At 46.9% G+C, this 26,104-nt stretch overlaps 1 protein-coding gene across 1 annotated transcript in view; it reads right to left on the bottom strand.

The window, feature by feature from the left end:
• Positions 1–26,104, bottom strand: part of PRKCH (protein kinase C eta) — a 173,780-nt gene that overhangs the window by 74,742 nt on the left and 72,934 nt on the right. Inside the window, exons 3-9 of the mRNA XM_090034319.1 lie at positions 15,899–16,049; positions 14,704–14,738; positions 13,447–13,535; positions 10,831–10,960; positions 9,757–9,884; positions 4,736–4,879; positions 3,724–3,897 (exon numbers count right to left, since the gene is read on the bottom strand). Of these exons, the coding sequence (XP_089890445.1) occupies positions 3,724–3,897; positions 4,736–4,879; positions 9,757–9,884; positions 10,831–10,960; positions 13,447–13,535; positions 14,704–14,738; positions 15,899–16,049 (851 nt within the window). The remainder of the gene's footprint in view (positions 1–3,723; positions 3,898–4,735; positions 4,880–9,756; positions 9,885–10,830; positions 10,961–13,446; positions 13,536–14,703; positions 14,739–15,898; positions 16,050–26,104) is intronic.

Genomic DNA, 26,104 nt, shown 5'->3' with positions numbered 1-26,104 from the left:
TTCGACATTTTTGCATTTCCATTTAAGGCTGTTTACATGGGGAGGAGATCTCTTCAGTCTCTGTTTGTTCCTAAGCGCAGGAGTCAGAGTCAAGAATTAAAATCAACTCTCTTTACAAGAAGAATGGTTCTCAGCCTCTGAGGTCCTGGTTAGGGCAAAAGTATTTATAAAAATATGCCAGGATGAAAAAGCCAGTTGTAATAAATCACTGTCGAATCCTTCAGGTACACTCTGTCTCATTCTTCCTTATACTGGGCCCACTGCTGTGGTATCTAATGACCGGACACTATAAATCAGCACAGAAACATGAATATTCTTTAGGGATCACAAACCCTAGGAGCTAGCACCCTCTGATGTCCTATATGATTACCTCCAGGCCAGCTACAGGACCAGTCAACTTACTCTAGGATGGTTACCAAAGCTGGGGGATAATCTCCTACAATGTCCTATAGGAAAGATGGACAAACTGTGGTTGATGAGCTACACGTAGCTCCTGGGTGGTGTAAATGCGACTCTTTGAGAAAACAGTTTAACACCAAATTAGTATTTGAGCCAGGGCGCTGTGTCTAAATCACTGACTCCAGAATCTGTTTTATGCCCTGAAGCTTTCAGCTGCATCAACAGCTTGAAGGATTAGGAAGTCTGGCCACCTTTGTTCTACAAAAAGGTTCAAACAGGAAAGGTAAGTGGATGAGTTTCACCTACAAGTGCTCATTACATAAAGATTAAAAAAAAATGTGACCAGCATCAGCAATACTGGCATGAAGGGTGAGCTCTGAAGAGCAGTCATCCACATAGGGCAAAGTCTCAACACCCACTGAAACCCACCCAATGAAAAGAAGACCAAGGCTTTTTCCCCATCTCCCAAACATATATGAAATGAATTTGGAGATTAAATTTAGAAAAGCCACCCCACTTCCATCAGCCTGGGGGAACTACAACATGCAGGAAGCAGGCAGGGAGCCTACCATGCAGGGTTTTTCCCCTGTAGTTATTTCCCGACAGGACACGTGACTAACCATGACTTGGAGGACACGCTTGCCACGCTTGCCACCTAGTGGCAAGAACATGCTTTTTTACATCATAAGAAGATTAGCTTGAGGGTGAGTCAAGGCCAGTTCATGACTGGAAACTGAACTGGACCCTTCAGAAGCATTATTACTGATAACTCAGTACCCATGTACAAGCCCTAAATATGGACTATGTTCATCAGTGAACAAATCTTTTCTGAATAACGAATGATGTCATTCTAAACAAACACAGCTTTATTCATGTCACTTCATAAGAAGCAGCAAGGCGAACAGAGAAGGTACTTAACCCCTCCACAGGGCACTGGCACAAACCCCTACATCCCTTTAGTCCCATTCAAATTCATCTTTAAAGACCTTAGCATCCTCTGCAAAGGAATGAACTCCCCTCGTACACAACACAATGCTAAGGGATTTTGTCCCTGCTGCAGGGAATGGACCCAACCATGCTCTCAACAGCTTAAATCTAGTGGGCTGGGATTAAAGTTGGCCATAACTTGGCCTGAGGACCATGAATCAGGATTAGCCATGTCCATCAGAGAGGCAGAAAGTGTTGTTACACTGGATCTGCGCTCAAAGAACTAATGTTTTCAGCCACTTCTGATCCTGTTTTGGAGCTGATCTTGTTTCAGACTGTGGTTTGCAGACCAGATCTAGCCCATGAGGCCATGTCATCCAGCCCATGCGTCTCTTCACAAGCCCAGAAATCTGGCAGCAGGGGCACAGCAATTAACACTGCCATGGCTCCCCAACAGGATGAATGACATGGCCCCGTGTGCTATTATGTGCCAGCATGTGGTCAGCCTGGCATGAGAAATCGGGCCAGCAGATACAACCAGGCCAGCATATTGGATAACACACGTGGGCTGACCCCACGCAACAACCAATGGATTGGGTCCATGAACTGGCCCCCACACCACTCTTCTGGGCAATGGGGCCAGAGGTTTGAGCACCACTTCTGCAGAGGATCCATCAGCAAGATGGATCCTCTTGCAAGATGGGACCTTTAGCACAGAGGCTCGATTCAGCCTGATCCAACCTGTCAAGTGACTGCATTCAGCTTAGGGCACAACAGCATCAGCAGGGGTGGGTGACAGGGGACCTGGCACGGACCCAGAAGTGTCCTCTCCCCTCCCACATCCCTGCCACCTGAGCCCCCCACTTGCTAGCCTGCTCTACTTTTTTTTGGACCCCCATCCCCACCGCACTGTTACTGCAGCCACAGGCCCTTTCACCCTCACATGTGTTGCTTGCATCAGTCGGTGGCAACAGGAATTGGTGGAAAGGAATAAGCAGCAGCGGCAGCCAGGGTGGCTGCAGTAGGGAGAGCAGCCCTCTGCACAGAGCAGGGAGGCCTGGGGTGGCAGAGGGCAGCGGGGAGTGGCAGTCGGGTTACGAGCAGCAAGCCACATTTGGACCCAGCTGCCTTATTTCAGCCCATGGCTCCTTCAAGCCTGAGACCCCTTGCTGCAGGTGCATATGCCTTGATGATATGAAGCAAAGGGAGATTTCATCCAAGGTCCCTGGGTTTTTACTAGGGCTGCAGCTTGAATCTTGTTTTCATGGCCCATGTAAGCTCTATTAAAGGCTTCTCCTCCACTATGGAGCAGTAGCACCCAGGGGCCCCACCCCAGGCTGGCTTGGTTTGAAGCTGCTGGATGCACCACTCCATAAAGAACAGAAATGTGTGCATCCGAGTGCTGCCCGGATACACTCTTCCCCCAAAGGACTGTTCTTGAGGGCTAGAGTTTCTAGGGATTCACCAAAAGCAGCAAAGAAATATGATTAAAAGACAATTTCTTCGGTTTCCTTCTGAGAAGGTGGCAGGATCCCTTGGCTTTCAGTGGAAGACAGACTAATAACAGCTAGAGAGGAGCTGTCCTGGTTTGGAAGAGCTCCAGGGAAGGAAGGTGCTTGGGAACTCCACAAACAGGTTAGTCCAGCTCATTCAGGGGAGATTCACATAACATTAAAATCAAGGGAAAGCTTTCCAGGACAACAGAGTACATCTAATCAGGCCAAGCTAAAAACAGACCTCGGGAAAACCTTTACACATGCAACTTGAATGGCAATTAACTTGGATGAGCAGAAGTCTTTTCTCAGTGCTTCACAGGTTCTTAAAGTGGAAAAACGGATAAAAGTCTTTGGGGGGCGGGGGGAGGGAAGAAACCCAATGTCTGCTTTCAGCCCTAAATGACAAAGGCTAGAAACAGACCTTGGGTTTTAGGGCAAAGCTTTTTATTCTGGGAGCCTACAGAGTCTGGGTAGGAGCCCATTTTTCTATGACATAGCACTCCCCCCCACCGATGCAACATGAGCCATCCTGTTAATTGCATATGCAATGGATAAATCCTGTCCTGGACCTGTCAAATCCCAGGACAATTAGATCGGGGATAAACCTAACGTCATTTTTTAGCCATGGACACTGCTTCCATGAAGGGTAGCACAGCCTGCCTTGCTGTTGCTGAGTTTTGGTGAAAAGATTCAGAAGTTTGCAATGCTGATACTGGGGAGGGGGATCTGGCTAGAATGACTGCCCTGCCCTCATTCCTGTCTGCTGTATTTCCTGTCTCAAAGCCTACAGCATGTTTTAAGAGAGTGCATACATACATGGATACTTTGGTAGTGAAGGGGAAACCTCCAAAAGCATTAGAGCAGCCTATGGCGGAGGTGGCGGAGGCCAGGCTGCACATACCGGGGTTTGGAAGCAGCAGTAAAGCTGGGTGAGGAATGGGTGGTTCCTTGCCAATGACAGGATGCGTTTCTCCGTCATGGTACACTCCACGTCGTCGTCCTGCAGAATGACGTCTTTCTTCAGCACTTTCACTGCATACAGCTGGCTGGTCTCCTTTATTTTGGCAAGCATTACCTATAGTAACCAGGAGAATAAATCACACATGGGCTAAATCTGATCTTTCTCCCTATGCTGCAGCTGAAAGGATATAGTGGCCTCTTCTGTACCACCTCCAGTTAGACAAGCAGCAGCATATCTTCATAGTATGTTGGGATGTGCTATACAATCGGTGAGGCTGCCCTCTCAGGATGTACGGTGCCATTAGTGTGGACATCTACTGTGCACCCGGATGCCAGCAGCAGTCAGCCCGAGGTGTCAGAGGTAGGATAAGGCCAAACTACACCTAGGCTCGGCAAATGGAAACTTGCTAGGTTCCTGTACCAGCATGAGCATGCAAATGCGTGCTCCACACACACACACACACACACACACACACACACACACAGCAATGCCTTTTATCTCACCTTGCCGCACAGTTACAGCCTGGCCTTATGGGAGGTGATGTTTTGAAAGCACCACTTACACAATGGCTTGAAGGAAAAAAAGGCATGTGCGTGCTTCACGTGAAGATTAAGACTTTGCTTCCTTTACCAGAGATGTTTTACTTCCTCAAGGAAAAAAGGGATCATTTATTTGCATACAAATTTGGAGATGCTCCCTTGCAGGCAGTCATTGCTCTCTTGGCTGGGGTTGCTTGCCTTTGCTGTTAGACCAATGGTCCAGTTCATGGGTGGTTTTTCATTCCCCTGGCCACAGGAGGTGGCCTTTCTGTGTACCACATGGGCAACCAACCTGATGCTCAGTGATGTTCTTCATTTGGAGCCCGTACTGGCCTCCAGCCAAGTCCTTAGAGCAGAGGCCATGTGTCTAAGGGAGGCACCCCATTCCCAGAAGAGCCAGGAAGGACACTCACCTTCCCAAAGCTGCCCTTCCCCAGTACTCGGAGAAAGGTCAAATCTTTGATCCCAATTCTGCAAGTGGAACTTTGGCTCTTGTTTTTACTCTCTCTTTTACTTTCCTTTCCATGGTGCTTCAGTGTGGGCCTGGACACCAATTTCTGCAAAGAAAAGTCATTCTTAGTTTGCCTAGGAACTGTATGTCGCCTCTGAAACACCCAATTCCCCACCTGGGTACGCATGCTCTATATAGATGCATCGCACAGGGGCCAGTGTGAAAAAGGCATTGGGCACACCACCACTATAGGCTGTGCACAAGACAAGCCCGCTTCGCCTCATCCAGCCATAAAAAACGCACATGAACAAATCTTGCTCTGGGTATTTGATCTTCGTTTTCGCAATTAGCCCAAATGCAAGAGCCATGCTTGCTCCCCTGCCTTTCCAAAGGGGAAAGCTCACTGAGGCAACCCGGGAGTCTCCTACCTAGATCACTGAGAATTTATAGGAACGTGAATCAAAATGGCTCCCTCGTACTTCACGGTCTGAACAGTACTGTGGTATCGAGTCCAAAAGATCTGGGCTTAGTCACATCCACTCCTCTGTCTCCTTCCATACTTCTAACTACTTCCATCGAGCATCAAGTTACCTTATCCGTTAGACCAGGGATGGGCAAAATGCGGCCCGCTGGCCAGATGTGGCCCACCAGGCCATTCTATCTGGCCCACAGGGCATCTAAAAAATTTAGAAAATTAATACTTAGCTGCCCCTGACTACCTGTCATGTGGCCCTTGATGGCTTGCCAAAACTCAGTAAGCGGCCCTCCACCCAAAATAATTGCCCGCCTCTGCGTTAGACCCTTTTTGATCATGTCTCTTTAAAATCATAGGAAAATTAAGGCTGGAAGGGACATCAGGAGATCATCTAGTTCAGTCCACTCCTACAAGCAGGATGATCCCTATCTAAACCGTCCTCAGCAAGAGTTTGTTTAATCTGCTCTTAAAAACTCCCTAGGATGGGCACTGGACAACCTTTCTGGTTGTCTGGTCAAATTTCCAAAGTTTAACCACCCACACAGGAAAAAAGTATTCTTCCTAATCTCCAACCTCCATTTCCCTTGCTGCAGTCTAAGACCCTTGCTCCTTGTCCTGTCCCCTGCAGCCCTGTCACCAACCTCTTTATAACCACCCTTAAGAAACCCAAGGATGATTATCAACTCTCCATTCTGTCTTCTCCTTGCCAAACTAATACTCCCAGTCTTTGCAACCTTTTTTTTTGTAAATCACATTTATCAGGCTCTAATAATTTTTTGGCGCTCTCTGCTGAACGCGTTCCAATTTGTCCCCATCCTTCTTGAAGTGCGGTACCCAAAACTGGACATGGTACTCCAGAGGCCTCATCAGTGCTGAATACAGCAAGAGAATCACTTCTCTTAACTTGGAAGTGATACTCGTGTTAATACAACCCAGTCTGCTACTGGCCTTTATGGCAACAAGAGCATGCTCTGAGGTCCTATTCAGCTTATGGCCCACTGTGACCAATTCATTTTATTACATTGCAGATTATTTCTCCAGTTTCTCAAGGTTATTCTGAACTTGAATACCACCCTCCAAAGTGTCAACATCTCTAGCCATCTTGGTGTCATCTGTAAGTCTGCTAAGTGCATTATGCCCATCCCCTGCACATCCCCTGTATGTGAGGCAGCAGTAAGGGGCACAACCCTGCACTACCGCCTCTGCCCCACACACAGATCTAGGGGATGTGGGTCACGGGAGTGTGCGCAGTGGTGGGGAGCTGGCTCTACCCCCTAGATGAGCTGTATGCGGCTCCGTCCCACTCCCCACCAGGGCCCCACGGATGCACATTGTGGGCCCAGGTCCCATGCCCCACACTCCACCCAGCTAGGCAGTCACTGCAGCCCTGCCCAACTCCCCCCCTCAACTTACCTGTAGGAGCTGCTCTCCAGGCTGCCTCGTGGCTATGTGCATGCACATACATATGGTGCCCCTGGCCTGACCACCCTCCTCCCTCTCCCATAGCCCCTTGCAGGCTGGGACTCTGCCACCCTGCAGACAGCTCGCTGCAAAACTGAAAAATCCATGGGTTTTTCTGCTAAGGGAGGAAATCCACATTTTACTGTGTTGGGGGGGGGAAATCAACATTTTACTCTGTTCTTCCATGGGAAATGGAAAACCCAGATCCCTGCTAATAAGAATGTCACAGGAGATGGTATCAAAAGCCTTGCTAAAGTCAAAAGGCAGACAAGGTTCTTTAGGTAAATCTGATCTCTTTTATTAGACCAACTCAAACAGTTGGAAAAAACTCTTCTTTGCAAGCTTTCAGGTACATATACCCTTCACCAGGCTGAGGAAGTGTCTGAAGTTGGTCTGTGCTCTTCCTGGATGGAATCGTAAAGAAGCCAGAAGCCGGTAGGCATGCAAGAAAGCCAGTCAGTGAAAATGTAGACTGCAAAGAAGAATTTTTCCAACTATTTTAGTTGGTCTAATAAAAGAGATCAGATTTACCCACAGAACCTTGTCTGCCTATGCCCCTAGACCAACACAGCTACAACCTACACCCTTGCTAAAGTCAAGACATCTCACATCTACTCTTCCTCTCCACAAAGCCCATCACCTTGTCATAGAAGGAGATGGGGTTAGTCAGGCTGGAAGGATTCCAGTTGTATTAACATGCATTGCTATAACCATCACTTGTGCAACAGCAAGCTCTAGTCACTGCCACGTGCTTTCTGTTTATGGTTTTACAGATGTTGGTGTGTACTTCACATACTAAAACCCTTACTCATTTCATCAGCCTGAGCCAAGTCATACAGATTTCTGGAGCTCCACCTTGCGACTGTTTCATGGCAAAGCACAAGCTGCATCTGCTGGGTAGGAGCCGACCCGACGCCAGGGCTGTGGGAATGGAAACTCCAGGCGTGCACAATGAAACAAAACCAGCTGGAACAGCTCCCAAAACCCCTAACAACAGTTAAGCTCACAACAGTCTGATAACTTAATCAGCCTTAATCATAGCCCTCGGCTCATAAGCAATTAGGAAAGCCTGTGACAGACGAGGCTGCCAGTATTTTTTCTGGTTTCCCACACTTATGCTGGAAAGATTATACAAGTAGCAAGTTGCCAGCACACTGGCTTTCAGGGTGGTTGCCGTATCTATGTCTGCCTCTGTGTAGCTCAGAGAATAAATGGACCAGATTCCCAGCTAATGTAAAGCACAGCTGTAAGAACTGGAAAAAACAAGATACAGCAATGGAGCAAGCTGCCGAGGAGAAGAGGCAGAAACTCACTCCTTCTCTGCTCCTTTTTCGTCCATCTTTGTTTCTTACTTCTGCCTGTCGCAGAGCACTTGGGTGCCCTGCTCCTTTAAGGGTTGAAACTGCTGGGGGTAGAGCAGAGTCCCAGCTGCTGGTTACCAGGGCAACCAGAACACACCTGCCAGCAGTCAGCTGACCGGAAGGGGCAGGGCCTGGCTCATATATAAACCCCAAGGCTGAGGCCAGGGAGGCAGTTCGCTGCCAGCGGCCAACTGGGAAGGAGCCTTCCTAGAGGGAGCTAGGGGAAGCGGCCTGAGGGCGAGTCTGGCTTCTGGGAAGGCTATTTGGGGAAGGAGGAGGCCTCACTGGGGGCCCACTGCAGCGTGGGGACCCCGGCGCCAGAGAAGGGGCGCAGAGACCCCATCGCCAGAGAAAGGCACGGTATTTGGGAGAGCATAGACCCCGGCACCAGAGAGGGTGTGGCACTAGGGGCACAGAGACAGGGCTGCGGAGAGCTCAGATAGGACAAGGGGGCCAAATCCCAGCAAGGCCTAGGCCAGACAATGTCAATGCCATCTGCAAGGCTTGGGGTGTGGTAAAGGGGCGGTTGGAGCCATGCACATAGCCCTTAAGGCTGGGGTGTCCTGGGACATCTATTTTGAAACGGGTTTAGGGAAGTCCATCAGGACCGTGCTAAAGTAGGCTTAAAGGCAGCCTCCCTACACATTACCATTACATCAAGACATGGTGTGCAAGAATAGAGGGTGCCCAGCAGTCTGTATTGACACGGTCAAGGGGCCCTAGAGGTAACACGGTCATCCTTGAGGACCCCACCCTGTGACACTGCCCTACATGATGATTAAGTTGGTTTCATGGCTTTTGCTAATACGCAGGTAATCACTTTATATGTTGAAATATAATGCACCTTGTCATTTTTCTTCTCTTTTTCTTTTGGCCACAGCAAATAGATATATTTTCCTTCTTATTTTTGGACCAAATATTTAGGAATTGTAAACCTGAAGCAACCCAATGATAGGTTACCCAAGTGTCCACTCTTATCCTCTTAAAAAAACTGCAAACCCTTTAACTCATGGCATTTGTTATTTGACATTTTTAACGGTCTAATAAACGTGAAGGCTGCTTTAAATCCATCAATTCACTTTTCATCAGCATGGGTTGAAAGGACAGAGCTCTGAGTTCTGCTGTAGCTTTAGCTGCTGTTTTCCCCAGACCACTACAATGAGTAATGCCACACAGCTGTTACATAGCCCTCTTCAACTCTCTCTCTCTCTCAAGACACTCAGTCTTGCAGAGGTAAAGGAACTGGGACATACATGACTTGCCAAAGACCACAGAGAGAAGCAGTGGCAGAGCTGGAAAGAGACCCCAGGTCTCCGAGTTACAGCCTAATACACTACCCACTACACCAGACTGCTCCCCTGCTTCGCTGACTGGACTTCCCCAAACTGCGCTGACCCACTAGACGCTGGGCCTTGGTTTGCCCTCACCTTCACCAAGAGGTATGCTGGCGTGAAACTCAAGCAGAGAGCCAGGCCTCCAGTTTGGCCACCCTATCACACTGTCAAGCCAAACTTAGAAAATGAACATCTGTTCTTCAGGTGAGGCATTGGCTTGGCTGTCAGAGAACGGCTGGCCTCTGCTTCTTCCACCCAACACCTCCCCTTCGAGCCAAAGCCTTTAACCCCTCCTGTGCTCATGCACACGGCTTGGCAGCAAACACTTGCAAAGAAAGAAGCAAAGTCTCACCGAATTTGGAGAAATATTTCCTGGCTGCAGCCCCATGCACGCCAAGGTTTTAGCCAGTTCTGCTGCATTCACCCCACAGTTGGGTGCGACGTTTGCTTGGCATCTTATGTGCACATTCATTTTACATACTGTGGGGAGGAAAGGGAAGGATCAGAACAACATCCAGGGAGGAAGTCTCGAGATTCTCCCGCCGAAAAATGAGTTGGAATAAAGGACCTTGCTTGAGCATGTATGATCCTTTGGCACTGAAGCTAAAGGAAGCTTTACTACTGACCCCCAAAGAAGCAGATGTAGACTTATACAGGGAACAAAGCTATGGCAATCGGGCAATTATGTTCCAGGCTCCCCATGAGGGTGCCACATTGCCAGAATGCCTATTTGTTTGCAGGGGAAAGATTGGTGGTTACAATAAGGACAGATTTCTTTGTAGCTAAGCCAGCAGGTACAACCAGGATGTGCCAGAGAGAGAATTGGCAACACACCTCAACAATGCTTTACAATTAATTAGTTGAAGGTATATGCAACAGGGAAAGGTCAACATCTCCTCTCTCTCTCTCTCACACACCATGCAGACATGCACACAACACACAAGCCTACGGGCCCACCCACAAAGCATTAAAGGATGCGAAGACACATAGAAACAATCATTTGCTACCTAAATGGATTGAAAACACTGATCATTAATCCAAAAGAGAATGCTGGTGGAAGCTTTGCTGTCAATCAACTGAGCAATAGAAAGCCACAGTACCGAATACACGTTGATGATTTTTCTCCTGTCTACTGTTTTTTAACCACCTTACCTTATAGGTCAAATAAAAGCCCGCAGGTAAATGGAAAGAGGAGTGTAGGTTGCAAAAACATTTGTGCATATTTACAACCATGCAAGTGAAAAGAAAACTGGGTTGAACTTGCAGGTTAGAATCCTTTCAAAGACTCAGACAGTGCTTTCCTATTACATTCATTAAATAACTTTCTCTAATACATACAGCCACACCCATGGATGTTCAATTTGCCACTTAGCTATAGAAAAAATCTATAGAGAGAACACAAAGGAAGAGAGTAAAAATTGCTCACTTTTACACTGCAGGCCTTGCCGCATTATCCCCCAGAGCAAAGACCCACAATGGTCACAGAAGGTCGGCACTTTGTAGTTGTGCAGGCTGAACTTATGGGGAATGTTGATTCCAAACCTCTGTTCCAAAACCTAATCAGGGATCAAGAAGATAAAACTGAGTTTAAAAATTAGTGGAAATAAACATACCCACATTCACGCAGGTGTGCGCACTTAAGGCATTACAATAACTCAAGAACATAAGAGATGCCGTGTTGGGTTATACCACAGTCCAGTTAACCTAGTATCCTGTTGCTCCCAGTTGCAGAAAGCAGATGCTAAGGGGAAGAGTATTTACGCTGGGCCTATCCAGACTGAGCTATTCCCTTCCCTTCTTTTCCTACAGCTTCCAGCATTCAGAAGCCTTAGTTTGGAGGTTGTACCCTTAACTGAACAACTGTAGAAATAAAAGTATAATAATGAAAAAAGTCCAGAGAAAGGTAGTTAAACATGTTAGTCTGAAGTCAGGCAGAAGGCAGCATCAGATGAAGTGAGCTCTTGTTCATGAAACCTTACGTATCTCCGGTTCAGTTAATCTATAACGGTGTAGAGATGACCCTACCTTCTGAAAAAGGCCAGTTCTGAAAATGCCATCTCCAGCTTCCACCACCCTGAAAGTTTATGAATGATGGGACCTGGTCCCGGACTGAAATCTAATATGCAATTAGACTGATTGGTTGACTTTGTCATGCGTTTTGTGTAGAGCAAAGATGATTTTACAAAGGACAGGTTAGCTGATTTCATATTCTTATTAAGACCAGATCACAAACCCATCAAGACATAAAAGCGCTAATGACAAATGACTGCTTGCTACAGGAACAAATGACTGCTTGCTACTAATCAAGCCGCACTAAAAACAATTAATTTGTTTTGCAAAAACAAGTGGTTTTTTTTAAACCAAACGTCTATATTGCTTTAAAAACAGCATCAAATTTCCCAGGACCTCCCAAACTCTTCATTCTCTTTCCCTACCTCTGCTTACCATCACTAACTTTTCAGGTTTCGCTCTGTCCCCTGCCTCTGCCTCCCTCTACCTCCCCCCCAAATATCCCTCCACCTGCCCCCCAAATATAAGCAGAGTTTTATCATCTTTTACATTGTGAATTATTTGGATCACAAATGCAAAATCAGCCCATTTTGGAACATGCTGGGTCGGCTGAGGAACACTGCCCTAGTTTACAGCCCACTCAAGTTTACTGAGAGGTGAATCCACGGTTTTAGTAACAATAGATACAATGGGTTTTGGAGTCAGTCGTGCTTGTTGAACTTTGTCTCCTTCTGAAGATGCTTAGCTCTTTTACTGCCCCTTAATTGCTCTCTGGAGAGATTCACTACTGTTGTAGTGTTAAAAGGTGCTGGCTAATTTTGTCCCCTGTTTGGCCACTTTAGTCATTTTAATAGACTAATCAACAGTACTGGTAAAAAAAATAATTAAGTGACAGCCACTGTTTTCATGTATTGGAAGGGAGAAAACTGGCTGAGGCACCAGATTTAGGGTGGAGCTTTACTTTACCACTGGTAACATTCCTCATAAATTTTGGTTCTCAACTGACACATTTTTTTGGCCAAGATCAAGTATATTATCCAGTTTCAGGAATGGGCCACACAATGTACAAAACAGCAACCTCCTCACCCAATACGGTACCAAGCAAACTGAAAAAATAAAGACAAAGGAAGCATAAGGAAACAGAAGTTTAATGGATGACTTGGTTAGAGTTGCACATGATTTCCCAGGGGAGACAAATGAGTGCTAAAGGAACTGATGGAGAAAGATAGAAGGGAAATCCATAGTTGGATATTACTGTTGGTCTAGGCTTTTAAAATGATTCCTTGCCAAACAGGGGACAATATAGGCGTGTATCAGTTTAACACAATAATGACAGTGAGCCTCTTAAAATGGCAACTCAGAGAAATCTAAATTGGAAATAAGGTACCAATTGTAACAGTGAAGGTGTGTAAATACTAGCACCAACCACCATGAGAAGAGGTGGATACTCAGGAAAGATGCCTTATGAGTATCACAGACCCACCCAAGCCTGGAGCCACAATGGCTCAATGTGGTTAAGGCAGGGTTGGGTAATTATTTTGGGCCGGAGGCCACTTACTGAGTTGTGGCAAGCCATCGAGGGCCGCATGACAGGCAGCCCAGGGCAGATAAATATTAATTTTCTAAATTTTTTAGGAGCTCTGTGGGCTGGAAAGAATGGCCTGGCAGGCCACATCCGGCCCCCGGGCTGCATTTTGCCCACCCCTGGGTTAATGCATATCACTGTCTGCAGCCAGCACCATTCAGGGGAAGGATTCAACTAGCATTGCACCCAGCCACTCCCCAGCCCAAACAACCAGATGCTTGTTCACATCTAGGTCAAGTGGGAGCAGCCTTCGGCACAAGTCTGAAGTGAGGCCTGGATTTCCATTTAGTGCAACACAAAGTGCTGGGATTAATAGAGGAGGAACCGGATGAAAGGTCATGATCTACATGGTGCAGGACATCACAGAAGAGTAAAATCTGTTATACCGTAACCACTATCCCCCATCCACCCTTGATTCAAGAAATATTATGGTCCAAATAACTTTACCTTGTTGTCAGACTTGCTAGTATTACTCTGGCACGTGCAAGCTGTAACAATTAGATGGTGGCAACGCTTGTGTACAACACAGGTGCATACTAGGAAAGAGAAGCAGCATGCTGGACATGACCAATGACTCCATTTATCAGGCAATAAGCTGGAAGTGTAAATCATTAGCAAGCAATGGAACAACATACACAAAAAAAGGAAGTCTGGGATGGTGATTTTCAAAGGGATAATCACCCTAAGAATTTGGGCACCAAGTTTTCTGGATGGTCTTTAAAACACAGGCCTATAAAAATATCAGAACTACAGAGAGAAATACCAGCGCCCTCAAAAATTACTAAGTTGGTGGCTCCTGTCCAGGAAAGTAGCACTAGGAAGTGATGTTTGCAAGTGTATCCCATGAGTGAACGTACAGTATTACAGATCTCCATTCAAGTCCACTTGTGGCTTAAACAGGCTGGCACTCACCAGGGCTTATTGATAAGCAAAACCTTTATTTTAGATGAAGTTGGATGGGAAAACATCCCCGTTCATATGCAATTTAATAGAAAGACACTGATGTCCTACTATGCCTCAGACAAGCCAAGCTGCTCGATGAGGCTTATTCGGAGAGCAGTCATGAAGGAAGCCACTCAGGCATGTTACAAAGCACTGTAGTGCCAAGGCAGAAGGGAAAGGAAAAGGCCAGGACTAACTGATGTGTATTCATTACATGCAAACCCCCACCCTCATATAAATCTGTACTCCCATTCAGGCAAACCAGTTACTTTGCATTAGGCAGAAATACTGGGGCATACCACAAAACTTCCCTTCAGAGTCATTTCTCTACCTCCAACTGGTTTAACAACACAGTTGAAGGGCGGGGGCAGAGAGGAAGAAGGGGGATCCATCCTAGTAGTATAGCTTGGTAGAGGCCTAGAGACTGCATTTCCATGATGGAAGAGCATGTTGCTGGGGTGGCACGGGCCCTGATCTTACAGGAGGAGCTCCGATGGCTTCAGTGGGGCACAGTGTGGCTGCAGAAATCCACCCTGCCGGAGTTGAATGCAGGATGGGGCATGCTGCAGGGGTGGACCTGCATGAGTGCATGCATGCACACATGACAGCCCGCTGGAGGGCAAAGGCACCTCTCCCCGGTTGGCTCACGGGCAGCATGAGTAGCAGCGTCAGAGACGGTGTGGGCTGCGTGCCCCGGCTGCCAGGAGAAGCAGCTCTGCGAGGGCGCACGGTCTGTACAGCGCATGGGGCTGAGCACTTTACCTTGGCACTGGTATCCTTGCTTCCCAAACACTCCCCTGTGCAAAACAAAACAGAATGAGGAGCGTGACTCAGAGCCCCATGAACACAGTGCAGAGAAAGGATCAAGAGAGCAGGCAAGAGGAACCCAAGCCTTGGGAATAGCCAGCGCTCCTGCCGCAGCCCAGGGCAGATAACTAAGTGATATCAAAGGCTTCAGCAAGCCGGGCAAGCAGCCAAAAAGCACATCTCTCTGTGTGTTATCTTCTTATTCTGTGTTCTTCGGCACTTTGTTGTCAGTCCGCTCCACGTAGGGACTGCTTGCTCAGCCAGACAGTACGCACCTATAATCACCGCTGCCACTTCCCACGCTTCTACCAGCCACTTCATCAGTTAACTCCAGGCCGCCTGTTCTTCCTTCTGCATTCAGATCCATGACAATCGCCCTCAAATAGCTGTCCAGAGTCGCCCTGTGGATTTCTTAAGGCTGGACCATACCTTTCTGCTGGCTGAGCTCTATCTCAAGGGCTATGTGAAGACCATGCTCTCCTGCTAGTGCAGCCACTCCAGCTATGCTAACAGAAGAGGCCCTGGCAGTGCAGCTCGTGCTCTTGGGAGAGGTGGAGCAGCCAAGCCAGCAGGAAAACCACTTGCTAGTGACAACATGTCTCCACGAGAGGGCTCTGCTGGCACAGCTGTGCCGGCCACGCTACAGAGGCAAAGGCTCTGGGAGGTGGATAACAGAGCCAGTGGTTCTCAAGCTCCTTAGACTCAAAGCAGCTCGTTAGACTTACGCTCCCCCTGGGAAAATGCCAGCTCTTAGTTTTCACTCGTTTTTTGACAACAGGAAAAAAAACTGAGCAATTCTTCTTTTACAAAAAACTCAGACCACAACAGGTCAGAAAGGTTTGGATGCTAGGGATTATTTGAAATCTCTGGGTTTATCTGGTGAATCATGTTTGCACATCTCACAGTGCTCACGTAGCATGGTACCCTGCAGCACCCTGGAAGAGATTTCAAGGCATCCCAGGGTGCTGTGGTACCCAGGTTGAGAGTCAATACTCTAAACCCTGCAGGGCAAGCCATGCAAAGCCAAGGGACGCCATTTACCTGACCTCTATAAAGCACTGTGCCAGGATTTGCTTGCTAAAGGGCATGCAGAGGGGAAGGCAAGGCAGGAGGACAGCAAAAAAACACCAGAGTTTTTAGTCACTCTTACCAGATGAACTCTCTGCAATGTGAGCAGTACGTGGGTTGTCGCAAATACGTCGCCATGAATTTGTGCCCGTTGATCTGGTGCACTCGTCTCCGCATAGCCCTCTGGCGTTTGCGGGTGAAGTTCTTATAGATCCTCTCCCTCTGGAGGGTTTCTGTATGGGGGAAGAAAAGGCCTGGTGTAAAAATTAATTTGTAATCACCCTTACCAAGAGGGACAATTCTTAATATCGCCGTGATGCAAAACATTAACATTAAAGCCACACTGAACAGAGGGAAAAGTGGAGGCCCAGACCAATGAAATATTTATGTGGGGGTTTCAGAACAAGTCAGTGGCAAAGACAGGAGCTTAAGTCTAGGCTCGCGTTGCTTGATGAACACTGCTCACGAGACTGTTGGTAGCCTCATGCTATACCTAGGCATTGCATTTGAGGATTTTCCCTTTTACATATCAACCAAAAGGCTAAGGGCTACCTTTTCAGTGGTTTGGGTATCTCCACTTACGGGTGCCCACATTATCAGTGGTTTGAGTGTCTTCACTTATGAGTGCCCAACCTGAGGGCACCCCCTTTTTAAAGGGGACTGATTTTCTGGAGGCTGATATTTAGCCCTTGCTGAAAATTAACTCCCCTGGAATGAACTCAAGTCAAGCGTTCAAGCTTGACGACTCCAAATCACCAGCTCTTTTTCAAATGTTTGCTCAAGTTTCTGTGCATACCATATCCCTGCAAGGTTAAATAAAGTAATGCAAAACACCGAATAGAGTCATTTTCAAAGAAAAGGCTTACTGTCTAAATCGAGTGAGGCCATTCATGCCCATTAACGGATACCTGATATAAAAAACAGCAAAACAAAATGCCTCTTCTGCGATACAGTGCGATCCCGATAGCAACCGGGTGAAAGCCTGCTGAACTTCTCAGATCAAAGCCCCACATGACATAAGTTAGGATCGAGTAACTGAAGCACGTGCTGCAATGACTAGTGTACCTGGGCACTGCTAGTTTCTGCTGGGTAGAATCGGACTCAACTGTGTCTGTGCTTGTACGTGTGAGTGTATGTGTATGTGTGGGTGTGAGTGTGTACGAGAGGGCTGGGCAAAATGCGGCCCGGAGGCTGGATGCATCCCACCAGGCCATCTTATCTGGCCCGCAGGGCCCCTAAAAAATTTAGAAAATTAATATTTATCTGCTCCTGGCTACCTGTCATGTGGCCCTTGATAGCTTGCCGAAGCTCAGTAAATGGCCCTCCACCCGAAATAATTGCCCACCCCGGTGTATGAGGACCCCTCTGCAAAAAACTCCAAGCCCAGGTTTTGGGGCCTGGACACAACATCCATGTCAGCTGCTGCTCTGAGGTCTTCTATGCCTTTTGCGTCCACCGTGACAACTCTGGAGACTATAGATAGGCAAGATTTATTCACGTCTGATCATGCTCTTTCTCCGGTCAGCTTATCATCAACACCACCTCACGGGATGACAACTGCACGCACAGCTATTGTAGCTATGACTGTCACACTGTCCCCGATAAGAACGGGAGGAAAAACATTTTTGATCAGCTCTACCTCCTCCCTCCCCCCAAACTATCCTTTCGGAAAAGAGAGAAATGCTGCCAACTCGATCAAGGCTTGCAGGGAAAACGTAACACATCACAAGCAGATTGCACATTCCCTTCTGAGAGAGAGAAAGCCCCAGTATCAGTGCCATGCGCAACCACTTCAAAGGGACGCAAACTGTCTGATGCACTCTAGTCGCTCTGAATTCGCGCTGTACAGACTTCAGCAAAGCTCGGGCAATTTCCTGCTGGATCCTCCAACCTCTTTGAGCACATGCTTCCTTTCAGCTATACAAGCTCGAAATTTCATAGCTGATGACACAACTAGGACACTGAGCTCTGCTCATCTTTAAAGATGGTTCATGTTTCCTTGCAAAAATGAAAGCACTACCGAAGCCAAACCTACCTGTTAGAGGAGACGGTGATGTGAAAGGGATGGTCTAAGCACTTGGGCATTTGTATGCATGCATGTGCTGCAATGCTGGGCACTTTTAAAAGCACCCGGCACTGCAGCACATGCGTTTTGTATAAATGGCGAAATGCGCATCAGCGCTTGGAAAAAAGTGGTGACGCACTTTTGAATGAAAACACACTGGTGGTGTTTTAGTTCAAAAGTGCGCCGCTGCCATTTTCTGCATGCTGGTGTGCATTTAGCTGTTTATACAAATGCATGTGACGCAGCCCTGGGCACATCAATTTGCGTGCTCCACAGACTCGGTTAACCGAGTCTGCTCTGACACACTGGATTTCAGTATGAAGTCCATTAAAAGAAACTGGCTTTTTAAAAGCCAGTCTTCCAGCTAATCATCAAGGATCGTGCTCAGAAAGACTCCCACTCCGGCAGACATCTCTATGTGGGAATGCATTTAAGCATGTGCTAAGTTCCTGTGGAAGTCCATGGGATTTAGCAAAGGGCCACGGGAATTGCCGGAGGGGATCAGAGCCTCACCTGCCTCATCCAGAATGCTCTCGGCATGACGTGACTGTCTCAGAGAAAGATGCAAGCCCCTTGAAGTCCAGAGCTACGGGATAATCTGCTGCTCACACGAGATCTTATCCTTCACTCTGATAGCCATGAAGCATGAGGTTTAATATCTTTTCCAAACATCTTATCATGCTTAACTAGCACAACTCTAGAGACTTTCGCTACCTATATAACAATCCAACTCCCTTTCCGAGCCTTGCTAAATTCTTGTTGCCAGTGATTTCACATGGCCAAGGGTTCTGCAGGTTAACCGTATTTTGTAAGAACAAGATTTCCTTTTATCATTTTTAATTTGCCACCTTTACATTTAATAGTGTATTTCCTCCCACTTTAAGCCCATAGCGCGGTATTCCTTGAGTCTGGTCCCAAAATCCCAACAAAGACAGTATCCTGCATCACGATTTCAGCCCTTGCAGTGCAATTCCTGAGTATTGGAAGCTGGAGAGAGGGAAAACTGTAATGTCTGCAAATGTCCAATTCAGATCACAGTAAAATGGCTTTTTCTCAGCTGGGAAATCCAGCAGCTCCTGACCTTTACATTCTACCACACACATTTACCAAACAGACCTGCAGTGATATGGGACCTTCCTATTTTCTTCTGGCACCCCTTGTGGATTTGCAACAGGTAAGTACTGCTGTGAGCCATCCCACCGGGGGAGCAATGACAAGCCCTTGTCTCCCATCTATAGTGAGGAGCAAACAAACTCTTTGCAAAAAAGGAACATAAGTATATTGTGAAGGTTCATGGAGCAGGTTGGTGGGACTCAGCTGTGCATTTTTCAGCATGCCTGGGTATTACGGAGCCTGCACATTAAGAGTCTTAGTTCAGATCAGTTGAATAGCTCCAAACTCATAGCTTTTCTGCAAAACACCATCCCACTTGCTGGCCCAAAGTGTCACTGCATTTTGTGCATGTGATTGAAATTTGCCTGGCATCTGGAGTGCATAGGGAACGTTATTACTGGGTGCTGTGCATACTTTTCATTAAGAGACTTTGCATTTTCTGTCTGTGTGTTGTCCGCCCCATTTTTATTTAAAATGTTCCTCAGACTTCACATGCTTTGCTAATGCCCTACTGCATTACAGTACCTCATCTCCCAAACACTACATATTTTTCCGTTGATTTTCACCTGCAAATATGTTAGTTTAAAGCAGGGGTGGGTAATAATTTGGGTCTGTGGGCCACGTAGGGAGTTTTGGGGCGTTGTTGCAGGCTGCACTGCCCCCCCCCCCCAACAACTCACTAAACTGCCCTATGGTGATGGGCTGTGAGCGGGGGAGATGGGATGGCAGCTTCAGCAGGTTCAGCCTCTGGTCCACCCTCTACCCCAAGGAGGGGCTCGGGCAGATCCCCCGATCCCCAGGAAGAAGCGGCCACCTGCATCCACAGCTGAGGTCAGCACCTGCCTGGAGCAGGGCTATGCTATAGATGTGGGGCAGTTGTGGGGGGGGGAGGGAAGGGGAAGAGGGAGGCAAAGAGAGGCAGCTTTGCCCATGATGAGTGGCAGTGGCTGGTGCTGGGTGCCAGGCAAAAGCAGGAGGTGGCAGCAGGTGTGCGCACCACTTCTGGGGCAGTTCGGGCTGTGATTGCCCTGCAGCTCCTCCCAGCTGCTGTTGCCCCAGGCAGTGGTGGCAGCAGGGAGGAGCTGGAGGGCAGCCCTGGGGAAGCCATAGCCAGAGGGGTGCCAGAAGTGCTGAGCACACTCACTGCCAGGTCCTACTTTTGCCTGGCAAGCAGCACCGGCCACTGCCACGCATCATGGGTAGGGCCGCCTAGCTCTGTCTCTGTCTCCCTCTTTCTTGCCCCCTCCCCCTTGCCCCCCCAAATGTCCCACACCTGGAGCATGGCCTTGCAGCTGGAAACAGCACCAGATGGGCACATCAGCTGTGAATGCATCCTCCCAGGTCCACTGGTGACGTTGCTGCAGCAGCATATCAGCTGTGGTCCCAGGCAGTTGCCCCAATCCCCGGTGGGAATCTGCAGGCAGCATCCACAGCTGATGCCAGCATGCACCCAGCACCGCTTCCCTCATGCGGAGCAGGGACTGGTGTAAGCTGCGGATGGGATGGGGTGGGACGGGGCCGTGACATGCTCTCCCGCCCAGCACGACGCAGCAGCCGGAACTGCCGGTCCCTTACAGGATGGATCCTATGACTTTGTGGCTACTGACCTTTGCATTGGATACAACCAGTTGGGGGGCTAGATCCAGCCCATGGGCCATATTTTGCCCTCCCCTGGTTTAAAGTGTTTTAGTCTGAACGTAGATATTATTAACATAATGGGTCCTGACTCTGCTCAAGTCAACGGCAACATTTTTATGACTTGAATGGGGCCAGGATAACTCCTGACGGGTTTTATTGTACACACACACACACACACACACACACACACACACTACAATACAGTCCTAGTTTTATAGGGCCTCAGCTTCTACTGCTCATATTGACCTCATACAGAGCTGTGAGTGCTCAGCACCTCTGAAATCAGACTCCAAATTACTTATTGGACTAGGGAATACCTGAATTTCCCCTTCCAGGTCAAAGTCACTTTTCTTCACCACCCACTCTTAACCAACATGTCCAGCCCAGCACATAACTATTGCATCTGCTTACATATTCCTAACAGCATTCTGCCAAAGGCTGTGCAGGGGAAGAGTAACTTGGAGTAAAAGTTTTGACATCATGAGTTGTTGTAGTTGCCCTGGTTGTCAACAATTTTTAATGTCACAAGGTATAAGTAAGGTGCAAGAATTAAAGAGGAAAACATTTACTGTATTCTGGCTACTTTGGCACAGAATCCTCTATTTGCTCCACCTAAGAAAGACGTTTTACCAAGCAAAATACAAAAGTAACAATCTTCAGCAGGAAAAACACCACAACTCTAGACTATAGCACAGGGGTGGGCCAAATCTGGCCTGCAGAAGGAGGCAAGACCCTTTTTCCCTGCACCAAGATATAGTTTCTGACCAGCCGACATTGCTGCTACCATTGCTAAGCCTGGGCAGGTGAGTCTGGAGCAACCATGGGGCAGGGCAGGCAGGCCCTCACCAGTACCGCAGGGCTGGGGCCAGCAGCAGCCTTCCCCCTTGCTGCTGCCAGGTGCTTCCTGCTGCAGCTGCCCGAAGCCTGTGATGGGAAGGCACTGTGCCATTGTGGGTGGGTGCTGACTGGCTCGGGGGGCATGTGTGAGGGACTCCCATGCACAACCCACCATACCCTCAAACCTGCCCCTACAAACGCCATAACCACACCCTCCCATGTACACAATCACACATCCCACACCCACCTTCCCACACATACTCCCAGCCACCCTCCCCCTCCACACACCCTATAGCCCTCCACAAACCCTATACCTCCATACCCCTCTCAACAATATACAAGAGTAAGACTTCATTTTGATCTTTATTCTATCACCTCTACGTACACAGTGCAAATACACACAAATCAGGACAAAATTATTTTTTAAATAAAATGAAAATGTTATTGTCAGTGTTTGGTTTTTGATAATTTTTTACTCCCAGTTTCAAGATGGCAAACCCCCTTCCCAAAAGGAGTACTTCTAGGGGTAAGGGGACGTTAAGGAGCAGGACTTTCAGCCCCAAGTTGGTGACCGGGGGAGGGGGCCACCTATCCAAGGGTGGGGCTACCCTTGTGGTCCTCAACAGCTCACCTTTTTCTACACACTTAAGTGGCCTTTTAGCCGAAATAATTGCTTGACCCTGCTGTAGCCCATACATTCTCGTTTCTGGTTCTGCTGCTCCTCATATGGTTCAACCGTTGACATTGCTGCAAGCAACTCCCCGGTACAGGCCAAGGGAGTTGCCTGTCCCATGCTGAAGGCTAAATTTGGCCTCCTATAATAACACAGTGTTTACTGTGTTTGCTAATTGTAAAATAAGTCCCAAGCTGCACACAAAGGAGTCATTTCCCTTTTCGCTCTCTCCACATGTGCCCAACACACATCCATCCAGGGGAAATTATGCCTGCCGAGGGAGAAGACAATAAACAGACCACAAAGTCATTAGAGGACTTCTCTAGGCAATGGGATGCTGTTCACCCGCATGGCAGCATAATCAGACCAACATACCTGCCTTACTAGATTAAGTCGGTCTACATGGCTTTGTAGCAGACTTTTTTTTTAATTTCCTTCCCGGTTTTAGGTGTTTAAGTCTTGAAGCAAGAAAGTTCTGTAGCTGAGAGAGAGATCACATCCCCCCTCTATAAGGCAGGGCATTTTCAAACATTCAGCTTTTCTTCAAACCACATCATTTATTTGCTATTGATTGCTCCTTCCAGCACATGCTCTGCTCCTCCATTAACACAAGATGATGAGATTAACTCTGCCTCTGCTGAGAGGGCAAAAGAATGAATTTCCTGATCGCTGCGTGTTGAATGTATTTCCTTACTCTGCTACCCTTTGATCTTGATTCTATAAATACACCAATCAAGAGAAAAAACACCCCCCCCCACCAGAGCAGCAGGTTTAAGTTTGATGGCTGTACAGAATGAATCTGCAGAATTAGAGAATGAATCAAAGGCTTCCAGAGCTCATCTCCAGAAAGCCATCTCACCGGTATGGTACCTACTGCTATGCTGATGCTGGGCTCACAAAGGTTATGTAGGGACATTCTGATACATGAACACTTCTACGGTGTCTGGCTGTTCTTCTTGCACATTCATCTACTGTATTTAATTCTACAGGTAAAGCAAAAGGATGCGATCAAGTAAAAGAGCCTAATGCCAGTGAAATAAAACTTTGATCCATAATGATAATGATGAAAGGTAAATGATAATGGTAGGTAAGTCAGTGCTGCTCCATGGCTAGAGCCCTACAGTCAATACAAGTTGTGGTTTACTATATTATAAACGATTTACTATATTATATTATATGATCTTCCGAGGTTCCTTCCAGTCCTAATGTCTATGAAATCTATGAAATAATAGTGAGCATGGCAGGCAGGTCTCACATGCCAGCTGCCTGACTACCGACAAACTTCTTCCAAGCATCAGAGCAAAAGGGAGTTTGAAGGAGGGAACTGAAGGCTTATTTCTAGAAAGAGTTTAGATTCTGGATTTGTACAGGATAGTTTGGATAGGAATGATTTTGCCTTAGTCCAAGGGTTGGACTAGGTGACTTATAGAGGTCCCTTCTAGCCCAACTTTATGATTTTCTACGTATCCAAAATATTGGCTAAACCAAGGTGTTCATGGTTTAAGTAGGAAAACACTCACCAACAATAATAATCTCATTATAAAGGCTTTCTTAAATAAAAAGAGCCCTGGAAGCCTAATCCTTTTATAGCCTAATAGCCAAGGCAAGGGGCTGTTGGGGAAGAGATCTCTTAGCTCAGGCTTCACAAACTTAACACAGAAATGGAGAAGATTCCTACAAGGAAAAGGGCGTGTGTAAGTTATGGCGTAAACATGCTATCCAACTATAACCTTATAATATAGGGGCTGTGGAGTAGAAGTTTTTCATGTAACAACTGCTGCTGGTCTACATTAGAAACTCCTTGTGCTACATACCATGAAATCTGCTTAATTAGTTATTGGGATAACTCCTTACTTTGTTCTTATCAGTTGGGAAGGCCCCCCATGGATGAACTAAGCCTGTATGTACCCACAATACTTTGCATACATTCAAATCACTATTGGTACAGTTAATTTCAAACCTATTTACTTCAAAGTTGGTATTTTTTGGTCCCCTGTGTTTCAAATTAATAAAAAGTGTCACTATATTGTAGGCTTGAGGCCAAACCAGAATGCAATTTGACTTCTCCTTAAACTTAAGGCAACTGGAGAATACAGTTAGATATAAAAATACAGAAAATATAAGAATAATTTTATAAATAAGAGCATACACTGATGCTAAAATTTTACTTTTTAACAGCAATCACTGGGTTTAGACATTCAACAAGCTGGGTTTTTTGTCACACTTTTAGCTTCTCTTGTGTCTTGGAGTCTCAGAACAGCAATGACTTCTTCTGCCCGAACACGGGCGACTGCGCCTGAAAGCTTGCTTAGACCCTTTTTCCAACTACTCAGTTGGTCTAACAAAAGATATCACATCTGCCCAAAGACTCTTCTCTGCCGACAGTGAATTCTTCACTGTTTCCACGTGGTACAGGACCATGCTGGGACAACACTTGTGCAAAATCAGGACTAGCGGCTTTTAAATCAGATAATCGTAACCTAACAAATGTAAAGGGTAAAAAACTGTTTTCTTGAAATTTTTCTATGCTTACACTCCAACTGTCCTGGCCACCACCCCATGGTGTATACACTCAATTCTTTCTACATTTGCCTACATTTATCTGAGTTCCTCCACTACCTGCATAAAATAGGGAGAGAGGAGAAAACTTGGTGCAGCCACTACTATTCTCTTACTTGTAACAAAATGTAATGGCAACAGAGCAGATATAGTAGAAGAAAGCTTGTGTTAGTGCAGTAATTGTGCACTAGAGGTAAAGATCCAAATTTACCTTATTTGAGCAACCAAGTCTCAAAGGAAGAGCAAGAAGTTGCCAATTAATGAGATCCTCATTCTGTTTGCAAAACAGGTACTTGCCTACCTAGCCTGTCTGTAACCTCCACTTGGGAGCAAGCCTGTCTGATCCATGAAGAGCACTCTGGCTCATTTATCTCATTTTATCTGATCTATTTGGCATTTTTTTCTATCTTCCATTTCCTACAGGCCGCCTCAAGTGTTCATAGGTAGAAGGAAAGAGTTAGGCGCTTTCACTTGACTCGACAGGAATGCAATACTTCATATTTTTCTAATCATTCACTGGCATCACCATCTCCAAAAGAGGAGGGCAGCGGTTTTCTCACAATGACAATTGCCAAGCTGTGGATGCTATAATTTTTTTTCTTTCCTCTGAAACTCAACTTCCTTTTACAGGTGATCTGCTGTATGAACAAACGCTCCTGGTTCAAATCCCAGCAAGGGCTTTATTATAAAGCACTCACTCAACTACTTGAACTGAAAAGAGACTTTCTGTTTGATCTGGCTATTATTCGCTCTCTGAAGTCAGTCGAGGTTTTGCAGGCAGATTGGAAGAAGGGTCAGATATGTTGGTATCAGTAGGAAGTTTCTGGTCAGCAAACTCATTTCCATGAGAAGTTTGTCCTTATGGATCTCCCCTGAGAGCTGCATGAAATTCTGGCCCCGCTGAAGTTTTTTCAGTGGAGGCAAATATTTCACCCATGGTTTGCAGTCGCGCACACAGCAATAAGCCTGGCTGTGCTGCTGACTGGCTGTACAGCTCGGTTCCCTACCTGTAACCTGAGGATTGGGAACACACGCCCATTCACCTCCTGGGGGTGCTCTGAGCATTAATTTGCTAACGTCTGCTCAGTCTCTGAACACATAAATTTAAATATAAACACTACCTCATCCAGAAGATGAAGGGAAAGAAAAGAAAACCACAGAAACAGTCATCTCTCTCAAAGCTATTTGCAACTCCCCCGTGTGCAGTAAAGAATTATTGCCAGCCTTAAAAACTCGCTAAACGTGGTGCCCCAGCCTCAGCGTGACGACGAACACAGAAAGGCCCAGAGCTCTACGCACAAGGCAAGGCATTCAGGCCTCTTGCCACTGTTAATGAATGCAAACGAACTACACTTGGCTTCCATTCATCAGCAACTTTGCCACATTCATGAGCAAAGCCATCT

The sequence above is a fragment of the Crocodylus siamensis genome, chromosome 2 (genome assembly GCF_052110815.1).
Source record: "Crocodylus siamensis isolate JL-2025a chromosome 2, ASM5211081v1, whole genome shotgun sequence".
Lineage (NCBI taxonomy): Eukaryota > Metazoa > Chordata > Crocodylia > Crocodylidae > Crocodylus > Crocodylus siamensis.
The sequence above is the reverse complement of the archived record's forward strand: the minus strand, read 5'-3'. Positions and strand labels throughout refer to the sequence as shown.